Source organism: Heterocephalus glaber, unplaced genomic scaffold (genome assembly GCF_053883595.1).
Source record: "Heterocephalus glaber isolate CG9 unplaced genomic scaffold, H.glaber_assembly_v1.0 deba00001002, whole genome shotgun sequence".
Lineage (NCBI taxonomy): Eukaryota > Metazoa > Chordata > Mammalia > Rodentia > Bathyergidae > Heterocephalus > Heterocephalus glaber.
Genome location: NW_028258178.1, coordinates 699,403 through 726,421, shown reverse-complemented (window position 1 = coordinate 726,421; position 27,019 = coordinate 699,403). Strand labels below are relative to the sequence as shown.

The 27,019-nt window shown below is 53.4% G+C and overlaps 2 protein-coding genes across 7 annotated transcripts in view; both read left to right on the top strand.

Moving 5' to 3' along the window:
- Sptbn4 (spectrin beta, non-erythrocytic 4) overlaps positions 1-13,253 on the top strand; it is a 75,044-nt gene extending 61,791 nt beyond the window's left edge. For all 6 annotated transcript variants that reach the window (XM_021251700.2, XM_021251701.2, XM_004874206.4 and 3 more), the window contains 13 exons: positions 34-164; positions 1,003-1,207; positions 1,599-1,979; positions 3,408-3,652; positions 4,847-4,985; positions 5,069-5,153; positions 5,448-5,644; positions 6,296-6,915; positions 8,073-8,145; positions 8,638-8,930; positions 10,084-10,257; positions 10,402-10,444; positions 12,195-13,253. In XM_021251700.2, coding sequence (XP_021107359.1) covers positions 34-164; positions 1,003-1,207; positions 1,599-1,979; positions 3,408-3,652; positions 4,847-4,985; positions 5,069-5,153; positions 5,448-5,644; positions 6,296-6,915; positions 8,073-8,145; positions 8,638-8,930; positions 10,084-10,257; positions 10,402-10,444; positions 12,195-12,353 — 2,745 coding nt within the window. In that variant the 3' untranslated portion in view covers positions 12,354-13,253. The remainder of the gene's footprint in view (positions 1-33; positions 165-1,002; positions 1,208-1,598; positions 1,980-3,407; positions 3,653-4,846; positions 4,986-5,068; positions 5,154-5,447; positions 5,645-6,295; positions 6,916-8,072; positions 8,146-8,637; positions 8,931-10,083; positions 10,258-10,401; positions 10,445-12,194) is intronic.
- Positions 13,254-13,436: 183 nt separating this feature from the next.
- On the top strand, positions 13,437-26,375 carry Shkbp1 (SH3KBP1 binding protein 1). Its single transcript, XM_004874210.3, has 18 exons — positions 13,437-13,755; positions 13,985-14,038; positions 14,159-14,204; positions 14,303-14,376; positions 14,662-14,720; positions 14,976-15,056; positions 16,341-16,502; positions 16,598-16,688; positions 16,779-16,969; positions 17,637-17,752; positions 18,545-18,632; positions 18,732-18,848; positions 21,358-21,528; positions 23,497-23,652; positions 23,919-24,015; positions 25,329-25,507; positions 25,741-25,855; positions 25,954-26,375. Exons 1-18 carry the CDS (start codon positions 13,670-13,672, stop codon positions 26,183-26,185), a joined length of 2,115 nt encoding a protein of 704 aa, XP_004874267.1. The 5' UTR covers positions 13,437-13,669; the 3' UTR covers positions 26,186-26,375.
- Positions 26,376-27,019: the final 644 nt, after the last annotated feature.

The window sequence follows — 27,019 nt, the reverse complement described above, 5'->3', positions numbered from 1 at the left end:
TGCCACCTCATCGCGGGCGCCCTATGCCCCTAGGATGAACAGAGCACCCTGCAGCTGCTCAAGAAGCACCTGCAGCTGGAGCAGGGCGTGGAGAACTACGAGGAAAGCATTGGGCAGCTGTCGCGCCAGTGCCGGGCGCTGCTGGAGATGGGGCACCTGGACAGGTGGGCAGGCGGGGTGGGGCCAGCTTGTAGGGTATGGTCCAGAATCTGGAGCTTTGCTCTTGGAACTGGGTCACTGTTCGGGAATGAGCCCTGAGGTGGGAGGGATCCTCAGTGCTGCGTGCTGGAGCCCTTGGATTTTGGCCATCGGACCTGACCAGAATGAAGATGCCTAGAACTTGGGCTTTGGGTGTTGTGAGGGACCCCGTAGGGTGCAAAGGGAGAGGTGGTGTCTAGGACTGCTAGAGAGCATAATGCCCAGGACAGGCAAAGATCCTCTTCCTACCCAGCGTCTTCGAGATGTTTGAGAGGGCAGAAAAGTGCTGAGGTCCAGTATTGGAGCAGGACCTGCGTCCTCCCTGTATGACTGGCTGGTGTCATCCTAACCCAGCCTCTGGGAGGCCTGGCTCAGGGTTGGGATCTGAGAGGGCACACAAAGCAAGACCCAAGGGCGAGTGGGGCTAGAGGTGGGACAGATGGACTGGGCTCTGAAGGCGGGAGCCCTCTGTCCCCACTCAGATCACTAGGTAGGAAGAGCGAGGGAGGAAAACTAGAAACTGGGTGGAAAACAAAAACAGCAGAAGAGACCAGTTAAGCCATGGGCAGAGCTTACCACGCTACAGAGGCAGAGCTTTCCCGTGGGTGCTGAGATCCAAGGACCAAGCTGACTGATCCCAAGACTTGCAAGAGACAGTCCTTCCAGAGGGAGTCTGAGGGGAAATGGCCCCACCTAAAGATTCAGGGCATGCAGGGCCCTGCCTTGGGATGGGGTAGGGTTGGGAACCCCAGCAGAACCCCAGAAGTCTCAGGGGGCTCTCCCTGCCCCTCCTGTCCCCATCAGCGAGCAGATCAGCCGGCGGCAGTCACAGGTGGACCGTCTATACGTGGCACTCAAGGAGCTGGGTGAGGAACGAAGGGTGGGCCTGGAGCAGCAATACTGGCTGTACCAGCTCAGCCGCCAGGTGGATGAGTTGGAGCACTGGATTGCCGAGAAGGAGGTGGTGGCTGGCTCCCCTGAGCTGGGCCAGGACTTTGAGCACGTCTCGGTGAGCACTGTTAGAATAACAGTGATACCAGTGGCCACTGTGTAGGTTATGGTTCCCTGGGCCTCAGTTTCCCCATCTATAGAATAGGGATAATGATAACCCATTTCCTGGCTCTATTATGAGGCAAATAAATTAATATAACCTAAAACAGTTAGAACCATGGGTATTATTCACAGTACCTAGCACAGCATTAGTTATAAATACTGTATCCTACTTTATCATTTTCTATTATTGCTAGAATAAATGTTCATTGTTAGATCCTGTATTATTTTTTAGTATATGATGCTTATTATTGCTATAACTTATACTTGCCACCAGGTAGCAGGTTGGAGGGGGCTGGGGTAGGCACCACCTTTGCCCACTTTTTTGTGCCCCCACATCCTGGTAACAGGTGTTGCAAGAGAAATTCTCAGAGTTTGCCAGCGAGACAGGCACAGCAGGGCGCGAGCGGCTGGCAGCTGTGAACCAGATGGTGGATGAGCTGATCGAGTGTGGCCATACGGCAGCAGCCACCATGGCCGAGTGGAAGGATGGGCTGAACGAGGCATGGGCCGAGCTGCTGGAGCTCATGGGCACACGGGCCCAGCTGTTGGCTGCTTCTCGGGAGCTGCATAAGTTCTTCAGTGATGCCCGGGAGCTTCAAGGACAGATTGAGGAGAAGCGGAGGAGGCTGCCCCGCCTGACTGCTCCACCTGAGCCAAGACCCAGTGCCAGCTCCATGCAGCGCACTCTGAGAGCCTTTGAGCATGATCTGCAGCTCCTCGTGTCTCAGGTGGGGTGCCAGCAGCCACAGGGCTGGATGGGAGGGCCTGGGCCTGCAGAGCAGTCAGAAATCAGGTTGTGGAGCAGGTTGAAATTAGGCAGTGGGTCAGACAGAAGCACCCTGTACAGGAAGAAACTGGGTAATGGGGCAGATAGAAAATGGATTAAGGGCCGGGGATTTAGCTCAGTGGTACTGCCGCTGCCTGCCTTGGAAGCGCAAGGACCAGAGTTCAATCCCTGGTACCAAAAAAAAAAAAAAAAGAAAAGGAAAAGAAAATGGATTGATTGCATGGTGCATGGAAACCAGTAGTGACAGACAACAGTGGTGCGGTAGGCCTGATAGCATTTACGTGAGGTTTCCAACAGAGATTGGGCAGTGGTTCCAAATGGATATAAGACTCCACATGGTAAATCTAGGTAGAGGATCTAAATGGAAATGCAGAAGGGCCAAGAGAAATTTGGTTGTGAGGTAGACAGAAATTAGACAGCAGGGCTCTGACAGAAACTGTAGAAATTGGATGGGGATAGATTGACTGGAAAGGCAACAGAACTAACAGAAAGTAGGCAGAGGGTCTGCCAGGAATTGGGAGGTAGAGCTGAGGAATCAGATGGAAATGAGGCTGTGAGCCTAATAGAATTCAGGCAGCAGGACTGAGGGGAAACTGGGTTGCAGGAGCGATGGGAAGTAGAAACTGGACAATCATTTTTATAAATCACATAGGCAGATGTTAGGAATCAGACTGAGAGACTGATAGCAAGTAAGTGGTAGATCTGATAGAAATGGGAAGAGGCTCACTCTGAAAGAAATAAGGTGACTGAGCCAAAAGAATAAGCAACACTTGAACAGCAGAACCTGTAGAAATGAGGTAGAAGCTGAGCATGGTGGTGCATGCCTGTAATCTCAGCACTTGGGGGGGCGGGGGAGGCTGAGGCAGGCAGATCTAGTGGTAGATCTAAAAGAAGTCAGAATCCAAGCAAGTCAAAGAAGAATTAGGCAGCCAGGTATGATGGCACATGCCTTTAATTCCAGCTACTTGAGAGGCTGAGGCAGGAGAATCACAATCTCGAGGCCAGTCTGGGCAACATAACAAGATCCTGTCTGTAAAGAAAATAAAAAGGCTGGGGATATAGCTCAGTGGTAGAGCACCTCCCTAGCATGAACAACGTCCTAGGTTCAATTCTCAATACTGAAAATAAAAATTTTTTAAAAGAAGATTCAGAGAGTAGGCATGAGAGAAATGTGGTAGTGCATCTACAAGAAGGCAGAAAGCAGGTCGTCCAAAAGAAAGCAGGCAATGAATATGGGGGAAGCTGGGTGGTGGGATCACGGGGCTTGGGCCCCTTGCATCTTGAGGCTCTGCACTCAGTGAGCAGATGGGGGAAAGGGGTGGAGCTTGGGCCTGGTGGAGGGCAGTGCCTGATCTGGAATGCTCCTCAGGTGCGGCAGCTGCAGGAGGGGGCGGCCCAGCTGCGGACTGTGTATGCGGGTGAGCATGCCGAGGCCATTGCCAGCCGAGAGCAGGAGGTGCTGCAGGGCTGGAAGGAGCTGCTGGCAGCCTGTGAGGATGCCCGCCTGCATGTCAGCTCGACGGCTGATGCCCTGCGCTTCCACAGCCAGGCCCGAGATCTGCTCTCCTGGATGGATGGCATTGCAGGCCAGATCGGAGCAGCGGACAAGCCCAGGTGCCTCCCATCCCACTTCAGACTTGCTAGCAGCCTCTGGCAGGCTCTCCTAGCTGCCTCTGGCTCACCAGCTGTCCCCTTCCTGTAGGAAACCACAATAGCCATCCCTTTGCAGCAGCTCTCTATGTGTGGCACTGTTTTAGATGCTTCCCATGTGTTAAGACCCCTTTCAGGCCTGGCACTGGGGGCTCAGAACATGGGGTTACCTCCTGCTGATGTCCTTTCCCAGGTGCTTACGACCCCCCATGGAATTTGTTTTGGTCATATGGTTTAGTCCAGCACTGTCCAATAGTTATATAATTTAAACCACAAATGTGAGCTACATATATAATTTAAAATTTTCTTGTAACCACATTAAAAAGAAGCAAGTGAAAATGAATTTTAGCAACATCTTTTATTTAATCCAACATAACCAAGATATTATGATTTCAATATGTAGTTGATATTGAAATTATTGCTGGGTATGGTGGCACTTCCCTGTAATCCCAGCACTCAGGAGGCTGAGGCAGAAGGATCACTGAATGTTTGAGGCCAGCCTCAGCTACATAGTGAATTCAAAACCGGACTTTAAAAAAAAAAAAAAGGGGCTGGGGATTTAGCCCAGTGGTACCACCTCTGCCTCTCAAGCGCAAGGCCCTGAGTTTGATCCCTGGTACCAAAAAAATAAATAAACTGCTACTTAAAAAAAAAAAAGACCACACTGAACATACTAAGACCCTGTCTCAAAAAACAAAACCAAAAAATTGAAGTTATGAAGATATTTTACATTCTTATGTACACTAAATTCTCATAATCTGGCACTTGACACTTAACATATTTCAATTCAAGCCAACCACATTTCAAGTGCTCAGTGGCTGCACGTGTCTGATAGCTACACAATGGACAGCACAGACTTTCGAGGTTAGAATCACCAGTTAGTGGACACTGCAGATGTATAGCTATAGATAGCCAGAAAATTGGGCCTCGAAATCCTAGGAGGATTCTAACTTAGAACAAAAGTGTGGTACCTGGGTACATTGGAATCAATGAATTAGTAAAGACCTTTGTACCTTTAGAACCTGGCCATAGGAGGCAGATGTCCTGAGATGCTGTGGAACGTCAGCCTCCAGGATCTGGGCTCATGGGAGCCACATGTATGGGGAGGGCTGAGGGTGGCTGCCTGTGGCTCAGATCCCCGCCTGCCACCCCCTGCAGGGATGTGTCATCAGTGGAGGTGCTCATGAACTATCACCAGGGCCTGAAGACCGAGCTGGAGGCGAGGGTGCCTGAGCTGACTGCCTGCCAGGAGCTGGGACGCTCTCTGCTGCTCAACAAGGGCGCCATGGCTGACGAGGTGGGGAGGGGGTCCCCCCTTCCCCCTAGGCCCTCTGGGTGGGAGCTATCCCTGATACCCCTCCCACCTACTACCACACCCAGATCCAGGCACAGCTGGACAAGTTGGCAACCAGGAAAGAGGAGGTGTCAGACAAGTGGGACCGCCACTGGGAATGGCTGCAGCAGAGTGAGTGTGGGCTCGGACTCATGGCTCAGGGACCTAGGGACATGCTCCAGTCAGGAGGAAGACATGAGCGTGCTTTGCACACCACCCACGGGGCCTCAGAAGCATGAGGGCCTGGGAGGGTGGACAAGTGGGCTGCTTTGCTATTGAATCCATATGAGAGGTGAGAAACTGTTACCTTCAGGGCCCAGAGTGGCCAGGGCTGGGATAGGGTAAACCAGAGGGGTGTGGAAGGCCCGAGAAGACAGGCAGGGCTCCCAGGTGTTCCCAGCACCCTGACCCTGTGTGCCTCCCCAGTGCTGGAGGTGCACCAGTTCGCCCAGGAGGCCGTGGTGGCTGACGCCTGGCTGACAGCCCAGGAGCCACTCCTGCAGAGCCGGGAGCTGGGCAGCAGTGTGGATGAGGTGGAGCAGCTTATCCGGCGACACGAGGCCTTCCGCAAAGCAGCTGCAGCCTGGGAAGAGAGGTTCAGCTCCCTGCGGCGCCTGACCACGGTCAGCATCCCAGGTTCCCCCACTCCACCCTCTGTATGGGGCAGGCTCGCCTGGACATGGTGCCCACGTGGACCTGTTCTAGGCTTGCAGTGGGGCTGGGATAGATCTGTCACCAGTGATGGTCCAGAGAGGTCGGGAATGTGCTGGGGAAGAACTAGCCGAGGGCTGGGGGCTGCAAGGGGGAGACGCAGAAGGCTGTGGGAGCCCAGAAAGGCTCATCCTGGCCTAAGGGAGTCCCAGGTAAGACTTGAAGAATGAGATGAAGAGACCATTGTGATAAAAAAGCTTGCAGTCCTGAGTGGGAGAACATTAGGAAGGAAGGAGGGGACGTCCCCAGAGAAAGCGGTGCTTTAGCCCATTTTTACAAAAGCAGTAGATGTTAGGAATCCAACTCTTGGCACGAAGTGCAGTAGGGCAGGGGCCTGAACAACCAGGCCACTTCAAAAAACTTCAAGGAGGCCTGGGGATTTAGCCCAGTGGTTCCATCGCCTGCCTCGCAAGCGCAAGGACCGGAGTTCGATCCCCGGTACCAAAAAAAAACAAAAAAAAAAAACTAACCGGTAAGCTGAGCAGGGAAGCAGAAAACCCAGAGCCCCTGAACGCTCCCTAACCCACCCGCCCTCCAGTCTGACCCGGTTCCTCGGTCCCCAGATTGAAAAACTCAAGGCGGAACAGAGCAAGCAGCCACCCACCCCCCTGCTGGGGCGCAAGTTCTTCGGGGACCCCACGGAACTGGCGGCCAAGGCGGCCCCCCTGCTGCGGCCAGGGGGCTACGAGAGGGGCCTGGAGCCCCTGGCCCGCCGGGCCTCGGACACGCTGTCTGCCGAGGTGCGGACTCGGGTGGGGTACGTGCGCCAGGAGCTCAAGCCCGAGCGCCTGCAACCGCGCATTGACCGGCTGCCCGAGGTCCCGGGTAGGGTAGAGCAGGTGGCCCTGCCGGCTGCACCGGAGGACAAGGCAGAGACCCCCGGGACCCCTGCAGTGGCAGAGCAGGTCAGGCCCCGGCCAGAGCGCCAGGAGTCAGGTGATCGCGCGGAGGAGCTGCCCCGGAGGCGGCGGCCAGAGCGCCAGGAGTCAGCGGATCAACCCGAGGAGGCTGCTCGGAGGCGGCGGCCCGAGCGCCAGGAGCCTGCGGAGCAAGAGGCGGTACACAGCCTCACGCTGGGCCGCTACGAGCAAATGGAGCGGCGGCGCGAGCGGCGGGAGCGGCGGTTGGAGCGGCAGGAGTCCAGCGAGCAGGAGCTGCCGGTCAGAGGAGACCTGACAAAGGGGTGAGGCCGGGTGGGAGCAGGGAGGGAGGGAAAGGGGAAGCGAGTGCGGTGGTACCCACTTTACAGAAGTGTAAACTGCAGCCCCGGGTAGATGTGCCAGTGTTCCACAAGGGCAGCTCTTCTTGTTGACCGAAAAGGCAGGGCGCTTTTAAGCGCTAGTTCTCAGCCACTGAGAGTGGACTCCTGCATTGAATCCCCTGGCTGGGGTGGGAGCTGGGATTTTATCTACTTTGTAATACATTTTCTCCCTTGGGCTCCTTGTGGAAACTACCTCCTTGATTGGGTATAAGACCCTTTGTTACAGTCTCAACAGCGGGACGCAGTAGGGGCTGTTGTTATCTCCAGTGTAGGAATCGGGCAGTGGGGACAGAAAGAGCACCAGTTACTAAGCTTGGATAAACCGGGACCAGAGCCCAGGCATTATGAATGCAGAGTTAACCAGAGCGGGGTGTGCAGATCAGCCCAACTGGCTGTGTCCTCAGAAAGGACAGAAAACATTGGCTCTCGACCCTGTTGAAGTTTCCTATTTCATGAACATTTGCTGCATGTCCACTCTGCCTGCCATGTGGTGAGGAGGGCAGTGACCAAATGAATCCTTGTCCTGCCTTCATGATGGTCACAGTTGGGGGTGGGGAGCAGTGGACAGTGAAGAACCAGAATGATTAGGGCCAGGATGGGGGAAGTCCAGGGACTGGGAAACCCGGGGGAGTGGGTGTTTGAGAAAGGTAATGGTGTGTTCAGAGGCTTGAAGGCACCAGTTTGCCTTTTGCTTTCTGCTGCTGCAGACTCAAATGGGAGAGAGGAGCAGGGTGCGTTGGTGCACACCTGTAACCCCAGCAATTTGGCAGGCTGAGGCAGGAGGATTGCACGTTTGTGCCCAGTGGGCAATTTAGTGACTTAGTGTGAGATCTTATCTCAAAATAAAAAATATAAAAGGGCTGGGGATACAGCTCATTGGGAAGGCACTGGGTTCATTCTCAGCACGGAAAAAAATAAGTGCGTGGGGAGAGGGTTTGTTCTCCATTCGACAGCAACGAAGTGGACAGAGGCCTCACATTTCACGCTTAGAGGTGGAGGAGACTCCTCCATCCAGACAGGCAGGGCCCTGGGAGAAGGCATTCCTGTTCCATTGGATCTTTCTGTCCCCCCTCCCCCAGGAAGGCCACCCTGGCTGACATTGTGGAGCAGCTGCAAGAGAAAGAGGCAGGCCCAGGGCTCCCTGCTGGGGTGGTAAGTTGAGCCACACGATGGGTGGGGGTACGGAGACCCCCCTCAGAGCAGGAGTCAGGATCTCAGAAAACAACCAGTGCTAGCCCTGTCTGGGACCTGAAAATTTCTCCGTTAGAAAGATGGGGCCACCGACCTAAGAGACCCCCTTCACACACACGTATATAGGTTCTTACTCTCCCTGGATGTGTCCCGGGCTCCTTATTTCTCTAGCCCGGTGGGGTCGCAGATTCCACAAAGAGCCAAATACACACAGAAGGCAGCCCCAGATTGATCCTAAGGGAATTCCTTGCACCTCACCTCCATAGATCTTCCCCCTTGGAGAGGGATTCGAAAACCGAGTCCTGATAGATTCTCTCCCGAAGGCCCCGAGCCCCTCCCATCCTCGCCTCCAGGACATGGCCCTGCAGACCAGTGGGACCCTAGACCCAAGGGGTCCCCAGACGGTCCCCAATCCTCCCATGGACAGCACCCCTCTTCCCCTCCCTCACACAGCCGTCGCTGCCTCAGCCTCGAGAGCTTCCCCCTGGCCGTCTGCCCAACGGGCTTGAGCCGCCCGAGCGGACACCAAGGCCGGATCGGCCGCGGGCGCGGGACCGGCCCAAACCGAGACGGCGGCCACGGCCGAGGGAAGGTGGTGAGAGCGGGGGAAGCCGCCGCTCGCGCTCCGCCCCCGCCCAGGGAGGCTCCGCCCCCGCGCCGCCGCCCCCGCCCACTCACACTCTGCAGCACGAGGGCTTCCTGATGCGCAAGCGCGAGCTCGACGCTAACCGCAAGTCGTCCAACCGGTGCGCGAGTGGGCGGGGCTTTGGAAGGCGGGGACCAAACTCAGGGTGTCCAATGAGTGAATAGGTTGGCTAGGGAGGGGGTGGGGCTCAACTTCAGGACTTCCAACTTGCAGGAGGAGGTGAGGGTCAGGGGAAGGAGAGGCGTGGCCTCATGTTTGTGTGCTCACTGGCCTAGTGGATGGAACTTGGCTAGAAGCAGAAATAAGATGTGGAAATGAATTAAGTTGGGACCCAGTCTCATAGTGACCAACCCAGAGTTGATGGTAGCTAAGGAGCAAGCTAGGGTTGGAGTGGAGTCTAGGGGGTTCCAATGGCATGTGGAGCCTTGAGATGTCCTCCAACCAATGAGGGGGCTATCCTTGAAGTTTCAAATTGGGGAAAGGTTGGGAATAGGGGCAGAGCCCAAATTCTGAGAAATGAGTGAAATGGGGGGGGTGTCTTTAAAAAGTTTCCAAATTCGGATCTAACTGGGGTGTGTGTGTGTGTGTGTGTGTGTTTTCTTGGAGTCCAACTCCTGGTTGACCAGGACATTTTAGTCAAATCGGTAACAAGTGGGGCCAAGTGGGGTAGATTTGCCCAGGGAGAGGAATGAGGCCTAGATGCAAGACAGTGGGCAGGATTGCTGCAGGCTTTGTTGATGGAGTGTGGTGTCTTTCTTCCTTGTCTCTGGTCAAGGTGGGAATGAATAGGGTACCTGGTGTACCGTACTTTGCTCCTGTGGGACTTCCTCTTGGATTTGGGGTTTGGCTAGATGGGGAGACAGGAATTCCTCATTCTAAACAGATCTTCCTTGAAGGAACTCAGTGAAAGGTAGAGGAATGCAGGGGTGACGAAATGGAAAGGGTCGAGTGGAACAAAGGCTTATGGGGGAGACAATTGAAGTCTTGTCTTCAGGAATTCAGTATTGGAGAGGATAAGGAAGGGAAAGCCCAGCAGGGGCTAGGCTGGGCTAAGACTTGGGACTGGGAGCCTTAGATGTTCCTCTCAGTTCAGAAACATCCAGAAGGAAGAGCTCCCTGGCATATGGCCTAATGAGCTAGGGCAGAGACCCACAGGAGGTCAGGAGCAGCACAGTCAGTGCATGGATGTATTGACAAAGAGTACCCAGGCAGTGTGCTGCAGCTCTACCTTGAGCCCCATCTCCTCACCCCAGGTCATGGGTGAGCCTGTACTGCGTGCTCAGCAAAGGGGAACTGGGCTTCTACAAAGATGCCAAAGGACCAGCATCCGGAGGCACCCATGGTGGGGAGCCACTGCTCAGCTTGCACAAGGCCACCAGTGAGGTGGCTAGTGACTACAAGAAGAAGAAGCATGTCTTCAAGCTCCAGTGAGCCCCCGTTGGGCAGGAGGGAGGGATCCAAGGCCCAGCTTCCTTGTTCCACTTCCTGGCTTCCTTGGAGAACATCTAGCAGGGGTGAGGGTGGGGGCTGGTCCCCTTGGGATCCCTCAAATCCTGTGTCCCCTTCTGCAGGACCCAGGATGGCAGTGAGTTTTTGCTCCAGGCTAAAGATGAGGTGAGATTTGGTCCTTTCATCCTCCTGTGGACCTCAAAATGACCTGGCTGGGTGGCTGGCTCCTTGTCCCAGAGTGAACTGGGCTGTGAAAGGCAGCACACAGGCTAGTGTTGTCAGGACTGTAGTGGAAAGCCAGTGGTCACAAGAGCCCAGAGGAGGTTCCTAAGCCAGGGATGGTGGGAGGGGTTCTGAGAAGGCTGCCTGGAGGCCCTGATGACAAAGTCTGGCCTCCTTGCCTTGGCTACTCAGGTGAGATTAGGAAGATAGGAAGAGACAATCTATTTTAAAAAGGGGCAGGCAGGCAGGCAGGGGCTGGGGATTTAGCTCAGTGGTTCCGCCACCTGCCCTGCAAGTGCAAGGACCCAAGTTCAATCCCTGGTACCAAAAAAAAAAAGGGGGCAGGCAAAAATAAATAAATAAAAATTAAATAAAAATAAAAATATTGCTGGGGGGCCGAGGATTTAGCTGAGTGGTTTTGCTGCCTGCTGTGCAAGTGCAAGGACCCGAGTTTGATCCCTGGTACCCAAAAAAAGAAATATTGCTGGGGATTTAGCTCAGTGGTTCTGGCGCCTGCCGGGCAAGCGCAAGGTCCTGAGTTTGATCCCCAGTACCAAAAAAAAGAAAAAATTGAAATTAAAATTAAAAAGGGGCAGGCGATCCAGATACAGTAGAGTGAACTGCAAGTCCAGACACCCAGAGAACAGAATTGCAAAGGGCTCACTGCTGGAGGACAGAGTTCCAGAAGTGAGGTGCAAATTCCCAGGGGTTGGATTTCTCAGTGATAGGTTTGGAAGAGAGTTGGGTCTTGTCCCAGGGGGACAAGGGTGCCACAGTGGGATTTTGACCCCAAAAGGTTTAAATGTTGTGTAACAAAAATTTCTAAAAAAAATTTCTTTGGCTACAGGTACAGGGGAGGTTGGAAAGGGGTGTGGAGAGAATGGAGGGGGGAGCCAGGAGGCAGCCAGGGCAGGGACCCAAGAGGGAGAGAATGGGGCTTCAATCGGCAGACCTGTGGGGAGAAGAGGGAGAATGGGGATCTGAATGGGCCTCAGGACAGGGCTGTGAGACTTGGGAGAAGACACGGAGGTAGTTTGAACAGAAATTAAGAGTAATAACTAACACTTGTATCTCAATTAGTCCTTGCAAGAGGCTATGAAGTAGGCCTTATTCTCTTCCTTCCTTCTTACACTTATGTATAATATGGAAGCCAGGAGTCGTGGCCCATGCCTGTAATTCCAGCACTCTGGGAGCTGAGACTGAAGGATTGCAAGTTCGAACCCAATTGGGCCGTTTAGTAACTTATCGAGACTTTGTCTCAAAATAAAAAACTAAGAAGGGTTGGGGATGTAGCTCAGTGTGAATGCCCTGAATTTAATCTCTGGTACCCCCCCCCATTTTTTTAAATATAGTTTTTGTGAGATACAAATTGATACACGTAGAGCACAGGACCTGGTAAATGTCAGTGCTCAGCAAGTGTCCACCCATGTATTTTTCCTTGTTATTTATCTGCCTGTCTGGGGCGGGGGGGGGTGTTATATAATCCATTGTATAGGTTTGAGTGAATCCACAAAAAGTGCTTAGAAGAGAGACGGGCACATGATAAGTGCTATGTGACTGCACCTTCATTATCATTGTCACCTCACCAGAGGAGGAAACTGAAGTTCAGAGAGGGCAGTCTGACTCCAGATTCATCTATTACTGCAGTTCCTTTCTTCCAAACACAGACTCCTTGCCTTGTTTCGTTCTCCAGGAGGAGATGAACAGTTGGCTGGAAGCAGTGGCTGCCTCGGTAGCGGAACATGCAGAGATCGCCCGCTGGGGACAGACACTACCCACCACTTCCTCCACAGACGAAGGCAACCCCAAGCGTGAGGGAGGGGAACGCAGGGCCAGCGGGCGCAGGAAGTGACTCCCCTAACCCCAGGGTCTGGCTGGCGAGTCTCCCGGCCCCTCCTCTCTGCACTGTGGGCACAAAGACACTTTCTCTTCTTCGAGGGCCAGAGCCCCTAGTTCCATCACTGCGGACTCACCACAACAGGCACTGGAAAGGAGGGGACTTCTTCTGCACCCCAATAAGTGGTGGGGAGATTGTTGCCCCTATAGCCATAACTCGGTCCCTTCCCGCTCGCCATCCCCATCCCAGGTGCTGGGGCTCTATTATTTTTATGCAATAATTGAGCTTGGTGGGGGCGGGCAGGGGGCCAGTTGAGCCAAGCCCCCTACCCCATCCGCAGATCCTGTCCCAAGAAGCTGGGGTGGTGGGGGGCGATAATTCCTCGCCTCCTTCCACCCTAAGGATGGGCATGGGGGCGCTGGTGAGGTCCCCTGGCCCATCCAGGGTGCTAGGGGGTGGGGAGGGGACACTCCCCGCCTTTACCTCACTTCCAATGCTGCCTTGATCTCTGTCTGGGAGGGGGGGGTGAGGGGCCCTAGCCTCTGCACTCTGCCACCTCGGAGCCATGTGGTTATTAATTCCTGATTTAGTTTATTTTTGCAAAACGTCGACTTCCCCCTCCCCCGCCCCGCATCCGCGAAGGCTTTTAATGGGAGGGGCGTCAAAGCTCAGAACTGTTTTCCTCTCTCCTCCCCCTTCCAAATGTAAATGCCACTTCCCGCGGGGAGGGGGGAGGGGAAGCTCCCCTCTGCACCCCTGCATGCTTCTGGCTGGAGCACCTCCCTGGGGAGTGGAGGAACCGGGTCGTGGAGCCCCCATAGCCGCCTGGAGAAGCCGCTGGGGGCCGGGGGTTTGGGGCGGTGTGGCAGGCGCACACTGTATGTACCTGTAATAAACCCTTTGGCTTTGACGGTCTACGCTGATTTGTTAGCGTTTCTTGGGCTGCACCTGCCGGACGGGCTGGGGGGATCGGTAGCTTCGGAGAACATCTAGATGTACCATTGGGCGTGCACTAATTTCGAGGACTATAAACATGCACCTCGAGGAGTCACCTGAGAGCCCTACCTAAAATGGGAACTCTAGATGGACGGGGAAGTAATTAAACTTTCCCAAAGGAGCCGCTCAGTCGGCGCGATCCAGACCCGGATCGCGGGCCCTTTAAGGAGGTGGAGAATTTAACTGACGTCCCCTTTAAGGAGGCGGAGAATTTAGCTGATGAACAACTGCTCTGTCCAATCCTCGGCGGCTTCTGGAGACGGGTCCAATGGGAGCGGGTCTGAGTGCACACCCGGAAGTAGGCTCTGGCTGGCCGGCCGGCTCGCCTGGGGGCCATGGCTGTGGCCGCAATTGTAACCGAGGGGATCCCAGGTCGGGGTCCTCCCGGGGAAGTGGTTCATCTGAACGTAGGAGGCAAAAGGTGAGAGATTCCTGAGGTCCTACGCTGAGGGGAGGAGAGCGGAGTGGGAGTACCCGCCTCTCCTGGGGAAATCCCTGTCCATCAAGGGTTGTTCCGCCCCCTGCTGGAGGTGTGGAGCCTGGAAAAACCGGCGGAGGTGGGGACCAAACACCGTGAATCTTGAGGGAGGGGGCAGCGTTTCTCACGCTCTATCCATCACTTCTTGCATTCTCTTACCGTCCCCACCCAGATTCAGTACCTCTCGCCAGACTCTCACCTGGATCCCAGACTCTTTCTTCTCCAGGTGATCAGGAAAGCGAGTGGGCAGGGCGGGTGGAAGCAGAGCGCATGGGAAAGCCTAATTTCCACCATTTACACACCTCCCCGGCAAGGCCCGTGACACCTGCTGTTTCCCCTTTCCTAGTCTGCTGAGCGGACGCATCTCAACTCTGAAAGATGAGACCGGAGCAGTGAGTAGGGCAAAAACTTAATGGGGTGGCCGTTAGGAGGAGGGACAACCCCCTCCCCTCAGTCCCTCTCTTTGTCCTCTGCCTGCCCTTTCCTGCAGATCTTCATCGACAGGGACCCCACCATCTTTGCCCCCATCCTCAACTTCCTGCGCACCAAAGAGTTAGACCCCAGGTTGGTATGGATAAAGTTGAAGTCCCTCATCATCTTCCCTCTCTGACAGTATCCACTTAAAATTCATTCCACTAGAATTATTCAGAATCTTGATCAGGTTAAATTATTTGTCCTTAGAACTCCCTCCCCCACATTTTAACCGCTCATACCATTCCTTCTTAAAATCTTATCCTATCAAAATTAGCTACCCCTCAAATTCTCTGTGCAGTTCCAAAACTTCCTCCTTAGAATTAACCGCCCTCTCCCAGGTCCCAGACCTGGCCCCTAATCAGTTCTTCTACTCAGGGGTGTCCACGGTTCCAGCCTCCTCCACGAAGCCCAGTTCTATGGACTCACTCCACTGGGTAAGTGTGTGTGTGTGGGGGGTGCAGTTAATATTCTCCTGACCGGGTAGAAAACCAGCCCTCTACTGAACTTTCCAAGTGCTTCCTCTCCAGTTAGCCCCATTGCTGAAAGAGGGTTGGGTTAGGGCTAAGAATGCTGGATTTGGCCCTGGCTCTGAGGGGAGTGGTGATGTTTTGTGGAGAAGGAGATAGAATTCTGGAAAAGGGTCAGTCTTAGCATCTCTCAGATCCCAGTTCTGAGTCCTTCCATTGCAGTTCGTCGCCTGCAGCTTCGGGAGGAGCTGGATCGATCTTCTTGTGGAAACGTCCTCTTCAATGGTTATCTGCCCCCACCAGGTGGGCACTCCCAATGAATGGAGGGGAGAAAGGGGTGTGCTAAAAACTACCTTTTCTATAAGGCTGCATGCAGCTCTTGGGTACCTGTGCTATTAGCCCTGAAGCACAATGGGACATGTAGTTCTGTGCCTGAGCTTAGGCTAATACTTGGAAGACAGCATTTTCCATAAGGCAGTGGGCCAGCTAGTTCTCCTTGGAGCTCAGAGCCCCATGGGAGTTATAGTGTAGATTTGATTTTCTTCTGAGGAGGATTCAGAAGAAATAGGGTTCTTTGTGTAGGGGGGAATAATATCAGTGGGAAGTTATTTACTATAATTCCCATGAGATCTTGGATCAGACTACTATGAGAAGTAGACTCACGTTACTGGGAACTGTAATCTACTGGGCTTTGCTGATTGGTAGAAGGAACATAGTAATCTGGTGTGTGACTTTATTTCCCTAACCCCCATCATTATCTACTGCTAGCATGAAATTTGCCAAATATAAAGGGCTGTACTATTATTTTTCTTAGTTTAAGCCCACCTTCAAATTTCTCTGCTGGGTATGGCAATGCACACAGCTAGGAGGCTGAGCCAGAGGATCACAAGTTCAAACCTAGCCTGGGGAATAAGACCCACCTCAAAATAAAAAATAAAAGAAGGGCTGCTGATGCAGCTCATGCAAAGGCCCTGGGTTCAATCCCCAGTACTGGGGGGGGGGACCATTTTAAATAGAAGCTTATATGGGGCCAGGGATTTAGCTCAGTGGTTCTGTCGCCTGCCTTGCAAACCCAAGGACCAGAGTTCAATCCCCAGTACCAAAAAAAAAAAAAAAAATAGAAGCTTATACCATTACCTCTATATCATAAGTACAAATAAAACATGAAAATAAAACCCAAATATTACAGTGTTATTATTGGACCCTGGCTAGAGGCTATAAGCTTCCTATTTCTAGGAGAGATTAGCAAATATTAACAAGGCATTAATATCACAGCAGCACTAAACTCTGTAATGGACTCAGGGGATCTGAAAAGGGAGTAACTTGCTGTGTGATGCAGTGTCACTGAATACAGTGTCCCAACCCCACCAAAATTCTTCTTTTTTTTGGTACTGGAGATCGAACTCAGGTCCTTGTGCTTGCAGGGCAGGCGGTGAAACCACTGAGCTAAATCCCCAGCCCCCCACCTAAAATCTTTATCAAGAGATTGCTGCGCACATGGGAAATTTGTAGCTGTCATAGTTGAAGTGCTCACAGCCTGACAGCCATGATTACAGTTGCTGCTACTCTGCCTTCTCCCAATTCCAGTATTCCCAGTGAAGCAGCGAAACCGGCACAGCCTGGTGGGATCCCAGCAGGTAGGGGGGCGCCTGGCCACTGTCCGGCGAAGCAACACGATGCCCCCCAACCTGGGCAATGCAGGGCTTCTGGGCCGAATGCTGGCTGAGAAAGCCCCTCCCTCACCCTCAGGTAAATGTCTGGCTTCTGGGCGGTCAGGGCAGCCAGTGGGCCTTGAGTGGGGCCCCTGTGACCCTTACTCCAATCTCTGCTCTCCACCCCACAAGGGCAATTGGAAGAGGCGGGCATGGTGCGCCTAGTGTGTGGACACAACAACTGGATTGCTGTGGCCTATACCCAGTTTCTTGTCTGCTATAGGTGCTTGGGGAGTGGGAGGTGGGAGGCTCTGAGCCCTGTGCATGGAAAGGGCTTGAGGAGAAGGTTGATGATGTCTCCTCCATCCTACAGGCTGAAGGAGGCCTCCGGCTGGCAGCTGGTGTTTTCCAGCCCCCGCCTGGACTGGCCCATTGAGCGCCTGGCTCTCACAGCCCGGGTGCCTGGTGGGGCTTTGGGCGAGCATGACAAGATGGTGGCTGCAGCCACTGGCAGTGAGATCCTGCTGTGGACTCTGCAGCCAGAAGGCAGTGGCTCTGAGATAGGTATGGCCCTGGTTTTTTTCAGAACCTCCTGCCTTTAGAATTCTGTGCCTGTTAAAATAACCCACCCCAGAGCTGGGTGTAGTGACATACACCTGTAGTCCCAACACACAAGAGGCTGAGGCAGGAGGATGCAGAGTTTGAGGCCAGCCTGGTCTACATAGTGAGTTCCCCAGTGGCCTAGACTACATAACAAGACCCTGTCTCACCAAAAAACAAAGAAACCCAACCTACGTATAAACTTCCCAAGCCCATAAGAATTCTCTGCCCCATTAGCTTCCTTGACTCCATTAGGATACTCCATGTCTGTTGAAATTCCTTTGCCTGTTAGGAAAATCTACCCATGGCCAGTTTTCTCCCCACTGAGAATTCCCTGCCCCACTAGGTCTCTCCTAGTGTGCGCCATGCCAGGGCCTGTTAGAATCTGTGTTCCTCACCAGAGTCCTCTGTCACCAGAGGGTTTTTCCATGTTGGAAATCTCACCCATTTTAGATTCTGCACTCTTCAGAATTCCATTCCTGTCTGAAAATACCTATAATTCCTGCTGGAATCCTCTGTCATGTGAGGATTTTGTGGCCCAGCTAGCTCCTCTGGCCCTTAGAGTTCCCTCCCACTGCCGCTGTGCTCATGCTAAAGCGGGGTCTTGACCAAGCCTCCCTCTTCCCACCAGGAGTCTTCCACCTGGGTGTGCCTGTGGAGGCCTTGTTCTTTGTGGGGAACCAGCTCATTGCCACGAGCCACACCGGGCGCATCGGCGTGTGGAACGCCGTCACCAAGCACTGGCAGGTAGGAGCTCCGGCAGCCTTGCCGTCCTCTTCCCAGTGTGCACATTGTACAGAGCGGAGGGGCCTCCTCCAGTGCCACCACACCTGGGGAGAGCCATCGAACCCAGCATGACCTTCCTGGAGGAAGGGCCATGAGCTGGCAGGGGGACGGTTGGGTCTCGAAGCGAGGGAGAGGGTTCCCTGGGCCCTGAGTGTGTGTGGGGTGTGTGTGGGGAATTAGATGATGTAGCAGGCAGAAACACAGAGAGATGTGCAGACATCTGTTACTCCCAGGGCCGGGGATTTAGCTCAGTGGTTCCGCCGCCTGCCTTGCAAGCACAAAGTCCTGAGTTCGAGCCCCAGTACCAAAAAAACCTACAAAAATGACATCTGTTACTCCCAGCTACCCCAGGCCATATCCAAAATGTTAAAAAAACCCAAAACCCTAACGTATTGTTTTCCTCCTATAAAAATGTGTTTGGGAGAGAGGCAGACAGGCATAAAAAGAAACAGAAGGTGAAAGGAGGGAAAAATAGACAAATAGAAACACAAAGTTGGAAAGAAGTGACTGAACAGCTGGTAGGTGAAGGAATGCAGGGACACTGAAGGAAATTAAAGTCAGAAATAGAGAGTGGAGGAAATGCCAAGAGATGCTCAGAGACTGCAGGAGGCACAAGAGGGAGGCACAGGGAGACAGGACTGAGAGCAGGTGCCGCCGGGAGAGGTGTGGCCTGGGTGGGGCCCGCTTGCTGGGTGGAGCAACGGGGCTGCAAAGGCTTGGGGGTCTCGGCCACTGCCTTCCTGCGCTGCCCAGGTCCAGGAGGTGCAGCCCATCACCAGCTATGACGCAGCTGGCTCCTTCCTCCTCCTGGGATGCAGCAATGGGTCCATCTACTATGTGGGTGAGCAACAGCTGATGTGGGGGCAGCTTGGACAGAACCACCCCACTGCATGGGAGGGGGCAGGCCGGGCACCTGGAACAAACCATTTCTCCCACCTAGACGTGCAGAAGTTCCCTCTTCGGATGAAGGACAATGACCTCCTGGTCAGTGAGCTCTACCGGGACCCGGCAGAGGATGGCGTCACTGCCCTCAGTGTCTACCTCACCCCGAAGACCAGTAAGTCTGACACAGCTCCTGCCCTTGTCATCACCAGCCACTCCAGCCCCAGTCTGTAGCTGTGCCCTTGCATGTGTGGCATGTTGCAGGATGACCAAGAGGAAGGTCAGAGTCAACTCTTATTTAGTCATTCAACAAATATTGAGCACTGTTCTTGGTGCTAGGGCGAGACTGGCCACTCCAGGGGCAAAATGTGCCAATGGTTAATCTTTGTGTTTCTCATCTCTGCAATCAAGGCATGATTACATGTGTGTGAAACCAAGAAGACATATGGTTTCTTTGTTGTTTCTGAGATAGGCTCTCACTATGTAGTTCAGGCTGGATTTGAAGTCACTTTTTAGCCCAGATTGGCCTCGAACTCGAGGTAATCCTCCTGCCTCAGCCTCCCGAGTACTAGATTACAGGCCTGCACCACAATGCCTGACAAGACACATGTTCTATAATGGACAAATCTGAGTTTTTATTTAGGGTCCTTTGAAGGTTTTTGTGTTGTTGTTCTTGTTTTCTTTTCCTTTTTTTTTTTTTGGTACTGGGGATTGAACTCAGGACCTTGTGCTTGTGAGGCAGGCAGCAGCACCACTGAACTAAATCCCCGGCCTCTTTTTTTATTTTCTTGATGGTAAATGTAGAACTTTTGATTTTGATATACAATTCATGTACCATAAAATTAACCTTTTTTTGTTGCTTTTTGAGTTGCTGGGAAGGAACCAGAGCCTTAAAAATGCTAGGCAAGTGCTCTACCACTCACCAGCCAAATTTAGCACTTTAAAGTGCATAATTCAAGGTGGGGCATGGTGGTGCACACTTATAATCCCAGCACTCAGGAGGTTGAAACAGGAGGATTGCCGTAAGTTCGAGGCCAGTCTGGGCTACATAATAAGTTCAAGGGCAGCCTGAACTGCATAGGAGACCCTGTCTCAAAAAAAAAGTTCAGGCCAGGGATTTAGCTCAGTGGTTCCAGCGCCTGCCTCGAATGCACAAGGTCCCTAGTTTGATCCCTGGTACCAAAAAAAAAAAAAAAAGAGTTCAGAATTCAACCCAGGCATGGTGGCACACATTTATAATCCCACCACTCAGGAGGCTGAGTCAGGAGGATTGCTGTGAGTTTGAGGCCAACCTGGACTATGTAGTGAGACCCTGTCTCAAAAACAAGGAAACAAGGGGCTAGAGATTTAACTCAGTGGTTCTGCTGCCTGCCTCAGAAGCACAAGGACCGGAGTTCGACCCCTGGTACCAAAAAACAAAAACAAGAACAGCAACAACATTCTGTAGGTTTTTTTATTCCATTGGTTATTTCTTTTGCTATGCACAGCTTTTTTTTTTTTTGGTACCGGGGATCAAACTCGGGACCTTGTGCTTGCGAGGCAAGGTGGAACCAGTGAGTTAAATCCCTGGCCCTAACAACAGCAACAACAAATACCTGGTATATATGGCTCAATATCCTCTTCTTCTCCATCCTGCCCTGAGTTTACTTCCTGTCTGTATTACTATGTATAACCCTAATCCATTGCCTGTGACTGCTACAAAATATATTGAAAGTTGCTGCACATGGTGGCACATGCTTGTAATCCTAGCATTCTGGGAGGTTGAGGCAGGAGGACTGAAGGTTTGAATCCAGCCTGGTCAATTTAGCAAGACCCTGTTTTAAAAATTAAAAGAAACTGGGCCGGGGATTTAGCTTAGTGGTTCTACTGCCTGCCTTGTAACCGCAAGGTCCAGAGTTCGATCCCTGGTATAAAAAATAAAAAAATAAAAGAAGCTGGTGGTGAACGCTGGTGGAGGATCACTGTGAGTTGGAGGCGAGCCTGGGCTACATAATGAGGTCAAGGCCAGTCTGAACTACACAGTGAGACCCTGTCTCAAGAAGAAAAAAAAAATTAAAAGGGTTGGGGATGTAGTGCAGTGTGAAGGGCCTGGGTTCAGTCCCTAGTCCCATTAAATAAATAGATAAGTAAGTAAATGAATAAATAAATAAAGAGACTGAGATGTAACTCAGCGGAAAAGCTCTGGATTCAATCCCCAGTACAAAAGAAAAATTAAAACCACATTTACCTCCCCACGTTCTTTAAAATGGCCCATTACATTTCCAAGAGTTGTAAAGTGGAAAGTTGGCTGGGGTTGGGAATCCCTAAGACACATGGGTTGCATTCTTCTTTCTCGCTCTCTGTTTATGTGTCTCTTTCCGTGTTTTCCTGACTCTGCAATCCCATCTGTCTACTCTCTGTCTCTGTCCTGTGCCATTCGGTTTCTCCACTCTCTGGGTCTCTTTTTCTCCCTCCCTCCCCTCTCTAATCGTTTGGTGTCTCTGTCTTCCTCATGTCTCTGGCTCTGGCTCTGCTCGGTGCCCTTTTCTTGTGGCCCCTGGTTTCCACTTCTCCTCACTGCTTGTCCTCATCCTCTCCCCCAGCTTTCTGGCCCTGGCTCTGCTCTGCATTTGTCTCTTTCTCTCCTCCTTGGATTCTGTGTCTCGGTCACACAGGCCCTCTCTTCATCCTTGGCCCCTCACCAGGTGACAGTGGGAACTGGATCGAGATCGCCTACGGCACCAGCTCTGGGGGTGTGCGGGTCATCGTGCAGCACCCCGAGACAGTGGGCTCAGGGCCCCAGCTCTTCCAGACCTTCACTGTGCACCGCAGCCCCGTCACCAAGATCATGCTGTCGGAGAAGCACCTCATCTCAGGTGGGTCTCCCTGTGGAACAGGGCTCGGGTAGGGGTGTGGGGCCAGGAGGGGAGGATTTCCACCAGGGAGGGACACTGTGTAGGGAGAGAACTGACCTGAGAGGGGTCACTGCAGAATTTAAAAAGACTGTAAGGGGACCAAGTGGGGAGAGTGAATTCATACGGGGTCAAGGAAAAAACCCATGGAGTGAACAAGCATTTATTGAGCACCTACTGTGTGCCAGACACAGGGGATAGAGTGATGCACATGAGAAGCCAAGTCCTTGCCCTCGCAGAGCTAACATTTTAATGCAGACAACAGATAAATAGAAATGCAGGGCTCGAGTGTATGTCAGTGGCAATATTTGTTTAGCATGTGTGAGGCCTCGGTATTCATCTGCAGTACTATAGAAATAAAAAGAATAAAGTCAGGTGTGGTGGCACATACCTGTATCCCCAGCTACTCCGGAGGCTGAGGCAGGAGGATCATAAGATTGAGGCCAGCCTGGGCAACTTAGTAAGATCCTGTCCTAAAGAAATTAATAAATAAGTAAACTGCCACCAAGTGATGATAAGGGCCATGAATAAAAATGAAGTAGTGTGTGACTAGCGAGTGTCAGCCTAACTAAAGCAATCAGAGGGACGTTTTCCAAGGAATACTGACACCTATTTGGAAACAGCAGAGTGTTGCTATAGTAAACTATGGGCCTATTCAATAAGTTCCAGCGACAAGGGGAAGTTTTGAAAGACAAATGGGGAGAATTACGTCAGATATGTTGAAACCACTCTTCTTGGCCACAATGGTTAATAACAAGAGAGCACTGCTGCAAGGCAAAACAGGCAGTTGTGTGAGGTTGTGCTGGCCTCTGTGCAAGTGTGGATCTGGGTGTGTCCTTTGTGGGAGCTCCTGTCGGGCAGTCATGGTCAGACTCTTCCTGCAGGCTTGGGGCAGTGGTGCATGCCTATAATCCCAGCACCCTGGGAGGCTGAGGCAGGAGAGCCTATCTCGTTTTTGTTTGTTTTGTGTGTGTGTGCTTTTACTTTCTTCTTTTTTGTTCTTTCTTTCTTTCTTTTTTTTAATTTTGAGACAGGGTTTCGCTGTGTACTTCAGGCTGACCTTGAACTCACAGTGATCCTCCTCCCTCAGCCTCCCGAGTGCTGGAATTACAGGCATGCACCATCACACACAGCTGACCCTTTCTCAAAAACAAAAAAGGGCTGGGGATGTAGCTCAGTGTGAAGACTCGAGTCAATCCTCAGTACCATCCCCCCCCACACACAAAGCTATTATCCTTCATAACCTCTTGGCTTTACTTTTTTGTTGCTTTATGGCTAGGGTTAGCATAAGCAGTGACATTTTGATTCTGACAGCTTTCACATTTCTCTTGTAAGAATGACTGGGTCACTGGAGAAGGATGGTTCAGGAAGGACCTGAGGAAGGACCTTGGAGCAGAAAGGAAGACAGGAGCAGTGCAGATTGGCAGGGACCAGCATTCCAGGCAGAGGGAACAGGCATTGCAAAGGCTCAGAGGGAAGAGGACATCTGGTGTATCTGAGGAGGAAGGGAAAGCCCCACACCTGCAGCAGGGCGAGTGATGGGCAGGCAGGAGAGGCGAGGACCAACGGTGACAGGGCAGAAGCTGGGGGTGGGGTCTGGCCGGGCCCTAGTGTTCCCAGGTCCCTCTGGCTGTGTGTAGACACAGACCATGCATGCGGACAGGAGCAGTAAGGCGCCTGCTGCAGCGGTCCAGGCAGGAGATGAGAGAGGGCGTCAGGGCCAGGCGGGGACAGCGTAACGCGGGCTCAGCTCTGAGGTCACTTCAGACAGAGCGTTCCTGACCATTTGGAATCCTGAGGGACAAAGAATTCTCTGCGAGGGAAGAATGGGGGAAACTGGAGCCTGAAGCTCTGCAAGGGGTTGTCTGGGGCTTGGGAAGATCTGGCAGCATCACTGCCACAGCAGGCCTGACCTCCCCCTCTGCTCCTCAGTCTGTGCCGACAACAACCATGTGCGGACGTGGTCTGTGACTCGCTTCCGGGGCATGATTTCCACCCAGCCGGGCTCCACCCCGCTTGCCTCCTTCAAGATCCTGGCGCTGGAGTCGGCGGATGGCCATGGCGGCTGCAGTGCTGGCAATGACATTGGTGCTCGTCACCCCTGGTCCCCTCCCCCCTGACCCCATGGGCCCAGCGACCCCTCACACACTGCCACCTCCGCTGACTCCCTGCTGCCTGCCCCTGGCCCAGCGCCCACCTCCACAGACAAGCACCGATCCTCAGTGGGCCCCATCCAATCCCACTGACCCTGCGGCTCCAACTTCAGCAGCCTGAAGTCGGGACCTCCATGTGGGAGGGCTTCAGCACTGGGGAAGGGACCCCAGCCAGCCCTGACCCTGCCCCTCCCCGGCCAGGCCCCTATGGTGAGCGAGATGATCAACAGGTGTTCGTTCAGAAGGTGGTGCCGAGTGCCAGCCAGCTCTTTGTGCGCCTGTCATCCACGGGCCAGCGGTGAGGACTGTCCCACCTAACCAAGAGGGTGGTCAGAGAGGAGGCGAGGTTCCAGCTGGGTCACTGAGGCCAGAAGGGGGTCCCAGACAAGAGGCTCTGAAGGAGCAGAGGCTGGGAGGGTAAACAGGCCTGGTGAGTTTGAGGGCTACAGAGATCAAAAGTATGACAGGTGTTCGAGGAGTGACACTGGAGAAACCTCAGACCTTACTTGCTGGACACCAGGCAGAGAGCCCAGCGCAGTTGGGACAGGATGGGCAGGTGCAGGGGGAAGTCAGCGGTGGGGTGGAGAGCTGCAGGCAGAGTGTCAGGCCTGGATGAGCACAGGAAGCTGTGGGAGCCCAGAGCACTGCTTGTTCCAGTCTGGGTAGAGGCCTGACAGGGTTTTCCTCCCTCTCTCCCTCCCTTCCTATTTTCTTGTGCTAGTGGGGATTATACCCAGGGTCTTTCTAATCTGAGACGGGGTCTTGCTAAGTCACTAAGTTTCCCAGGATGGGGTCAAACTTGCTATCCTCCTGCCTCAGCCTCCAGAGTGCTGGGGTGACAGGCGTGCCACAGCTGGGAAGATTGTCTTAAACAGGGGGTTCTGAGTGGACACCTGGAAGCTAAGTAGGAATGAGCAGAAGGAAGGGAGGCTGTGGAATATAAAAAGACTAGGAAGGGCCACACAGGGTCACAGGCCAGGAGTGCGTGGCCTGCCATGGAGAAGACTGGAGGAGGGCTGTCCGTCATGAGGAGAGGCCGAGGGTTTGCCTGAGTGGACCCAGAAGGCAGGGCTACAGTGAGGGTGAGCAGGAGTCAGGTTGGAGGCTGGGAGCCCGAGGAGGAGGCAGCTGTGGGAGAGATGCCAGGCAGATGATAGGAGGTGGAGGAAGCCCCTGGCTAAGACCTGAAGAAAGGAACAGGGCAAGTGGGGCACCCAGAGGTCCACCAGGCAGCATGGTAGGGGTTGGACTGGGTTGGTCTGGGGGCTGCTGGTGATGAAGAGAAAAGTAGGATTGGGGAGCTCATTGGAGGGGCAAGAGCTGAAGCTGATCCTGCTGTGGTGGCATAAACCTGGAATCACAGAAGTCTGAGAGGAGAAGGCAGGCAGATGGGAAGTTGGAGCCCTGCCTGGGAAACTTAGTGACACAGCAAGTCCCTGTCTCAAAGGACTGGGAATGTAGCTCGAGGTAAAGGCCCTGGGTTCGATCTCCAGTACCACAGGCTGAAGCTGCAGTGGTGAGCATTGTGACCCAGGAACCGAGTGAGGACATGAGGGGCCAGGCGGGGCCCTGGCACAGGCAGGACGACTCCCTCATACCCTCACTCCACAGAGTGTGCTCCGTGCGCTCGGTGGATGGCTCGCCCACGACCGCCTTCACAGTGCTGGAGTGTGAGGGCTCCCGGCGGCTGGGCTCAAGGTCCCGGCGCTACCTGCTCACTGGCCAGGCCAATGGTAGCCTGGCCATGTGGGACCTGACCACTGCGATGGACGGCCTCGGCCAGGCCCCAGGTACTCCCTGCCCCAGGCCCACCCTCTCACAGAAGCCGAATCCTCACTCACTGTGGCCTGATCTCTCTCCCAAGCCCATGCTTTCTGACCCCTTTTCCTGGCCGTCCAGCCCCTCCTTGCCCTACCTTCTCACTCTGTGTCGTAGCCTTTTCCAACCCTGGGTGTTGCACTGCGGCCCTGTCCCTTGCCTGGTCATCACTGTCCTGCCCTGACTCTGCTTTCTCACCCCACAGCAGGTGGCCTGACAGAGGAGGAGCTAATGGGACAGCTGGAGCAGTGTGAGCTGGCCCCCCTGGCTTCCTCGCGCAGTGCCGTCCCCAGCCCCTCCGCCCGTGCCTCCCTCACCAGGTAGCCACAGCCCCACTCCCAGTCTGTGCATTGGAGGGAGGTGGCCTTGGGGGAATGATGGCCCCACTGCCCAGCACTGATCCTCCCCACCCATTCAGTCTCCACTCAGCCTCCAGCAGCACTTCCCTGTCTGGCCACCGTGGGAGCCCCAGCCCCCCACAGGTGGAGGCCCGGCGCCGTGGGGGTGGCAGCTTTGTGGAGCGCTGCCAGGAGCTGGTACGGAGCACGCCCGAGCCCCAGAGGCCACCAACTCCAGCCCCTCGGCCCTCCACAGGTCTTGGGGCTCCCCTCATGCCTCCCAAGAAGAAGCTCAGCGAAACTTCCTTTTGAACACCGCTGCCATGGTGCCTTTGGATACTCCAGTCCGGGGGGTTGCAGGTGCCTCCTTGCTTCCTGTTGAAGCCCTGGGTTCAGGGCCAGGGCCTCCTTAGAGTGGTCATTGTTACTAGGTCATTGTTACATCTTCCCCTTTTTCTAGAAGCCAAAGTCACCCTCCCCAATAAAACTCTCACTGCCATCACTTTGCTTGCATTCTTATTGAGTTTGGGGATCCCCAGGGAAGGGATGGGTGAGATACAGGGCTCAGCCAGCTTCCTGGCTATAGATTCAGGAACATCTGCCTTTCCTGGATTAAAGAAGGGAATATATTGACTCACACCGTGGCTTCAAGTATGGCCAGATCCAGGATTCAAATACTCAGAATGTCTTCCCACCTCTTTCTTTCTTCTCAAATGCATCATCTTCAGTCAGGTTTTCCCTACTGTGGCATCATGACTCCTAAAAGCTCCTTAGCAATGCCTCTGCCTCTCTCTATAGCAAACATTACAGGACTGATTTTCATTGGCTTGAAGTCAGCAGGTGACCACTCCTGAACCAATCACTGTGGTTAGTGTGATGAGGGAGTCCATTGTCCCAGCCTGGATTGGGAGCCCTCAGAGCTAGGAGGTGAGGTGAGCCCCATGTGGCAGAGTGGAAGAAGAGTTCCTGAATGTCTGGTATCTAGAGAATGGGAGATAATCTGGACTGTCAGCTCTTTCAGAACACTGGAGGCTTTGTTTGCATGTCAAGAAATTCATAATGGCATGGGGTTCAGGATTATCAGAGAATCTAGAACACACATGGGGGACCTAAAAGATGACTGACTCTAAAACTTAGGTGTTCGGA

Coding starts and splice junctions, on each gene's coding strand:
- Shkbp1 (XM_004874210.3), top strand. CDS start 13,670: ATGGCTGTGGCCGCAATTGTAACCGAGGGGATCCCAGGTCGGGGTCCT. Junction 14,377..14,661: donor ACCAAAGAGTTAGACCCCAG/GTTGGTATGGAT, acceptor TCTTCTACTCAG/GGGTGTCCACGGTTCCAGCC. Junction 23,653..23,918: donor CAGTGCTGGCAATGACATTG/GTGCTCGTCACC, acceptor CTCCCCGGCCAG/GCCCCTATGGTGAGCGAGAT.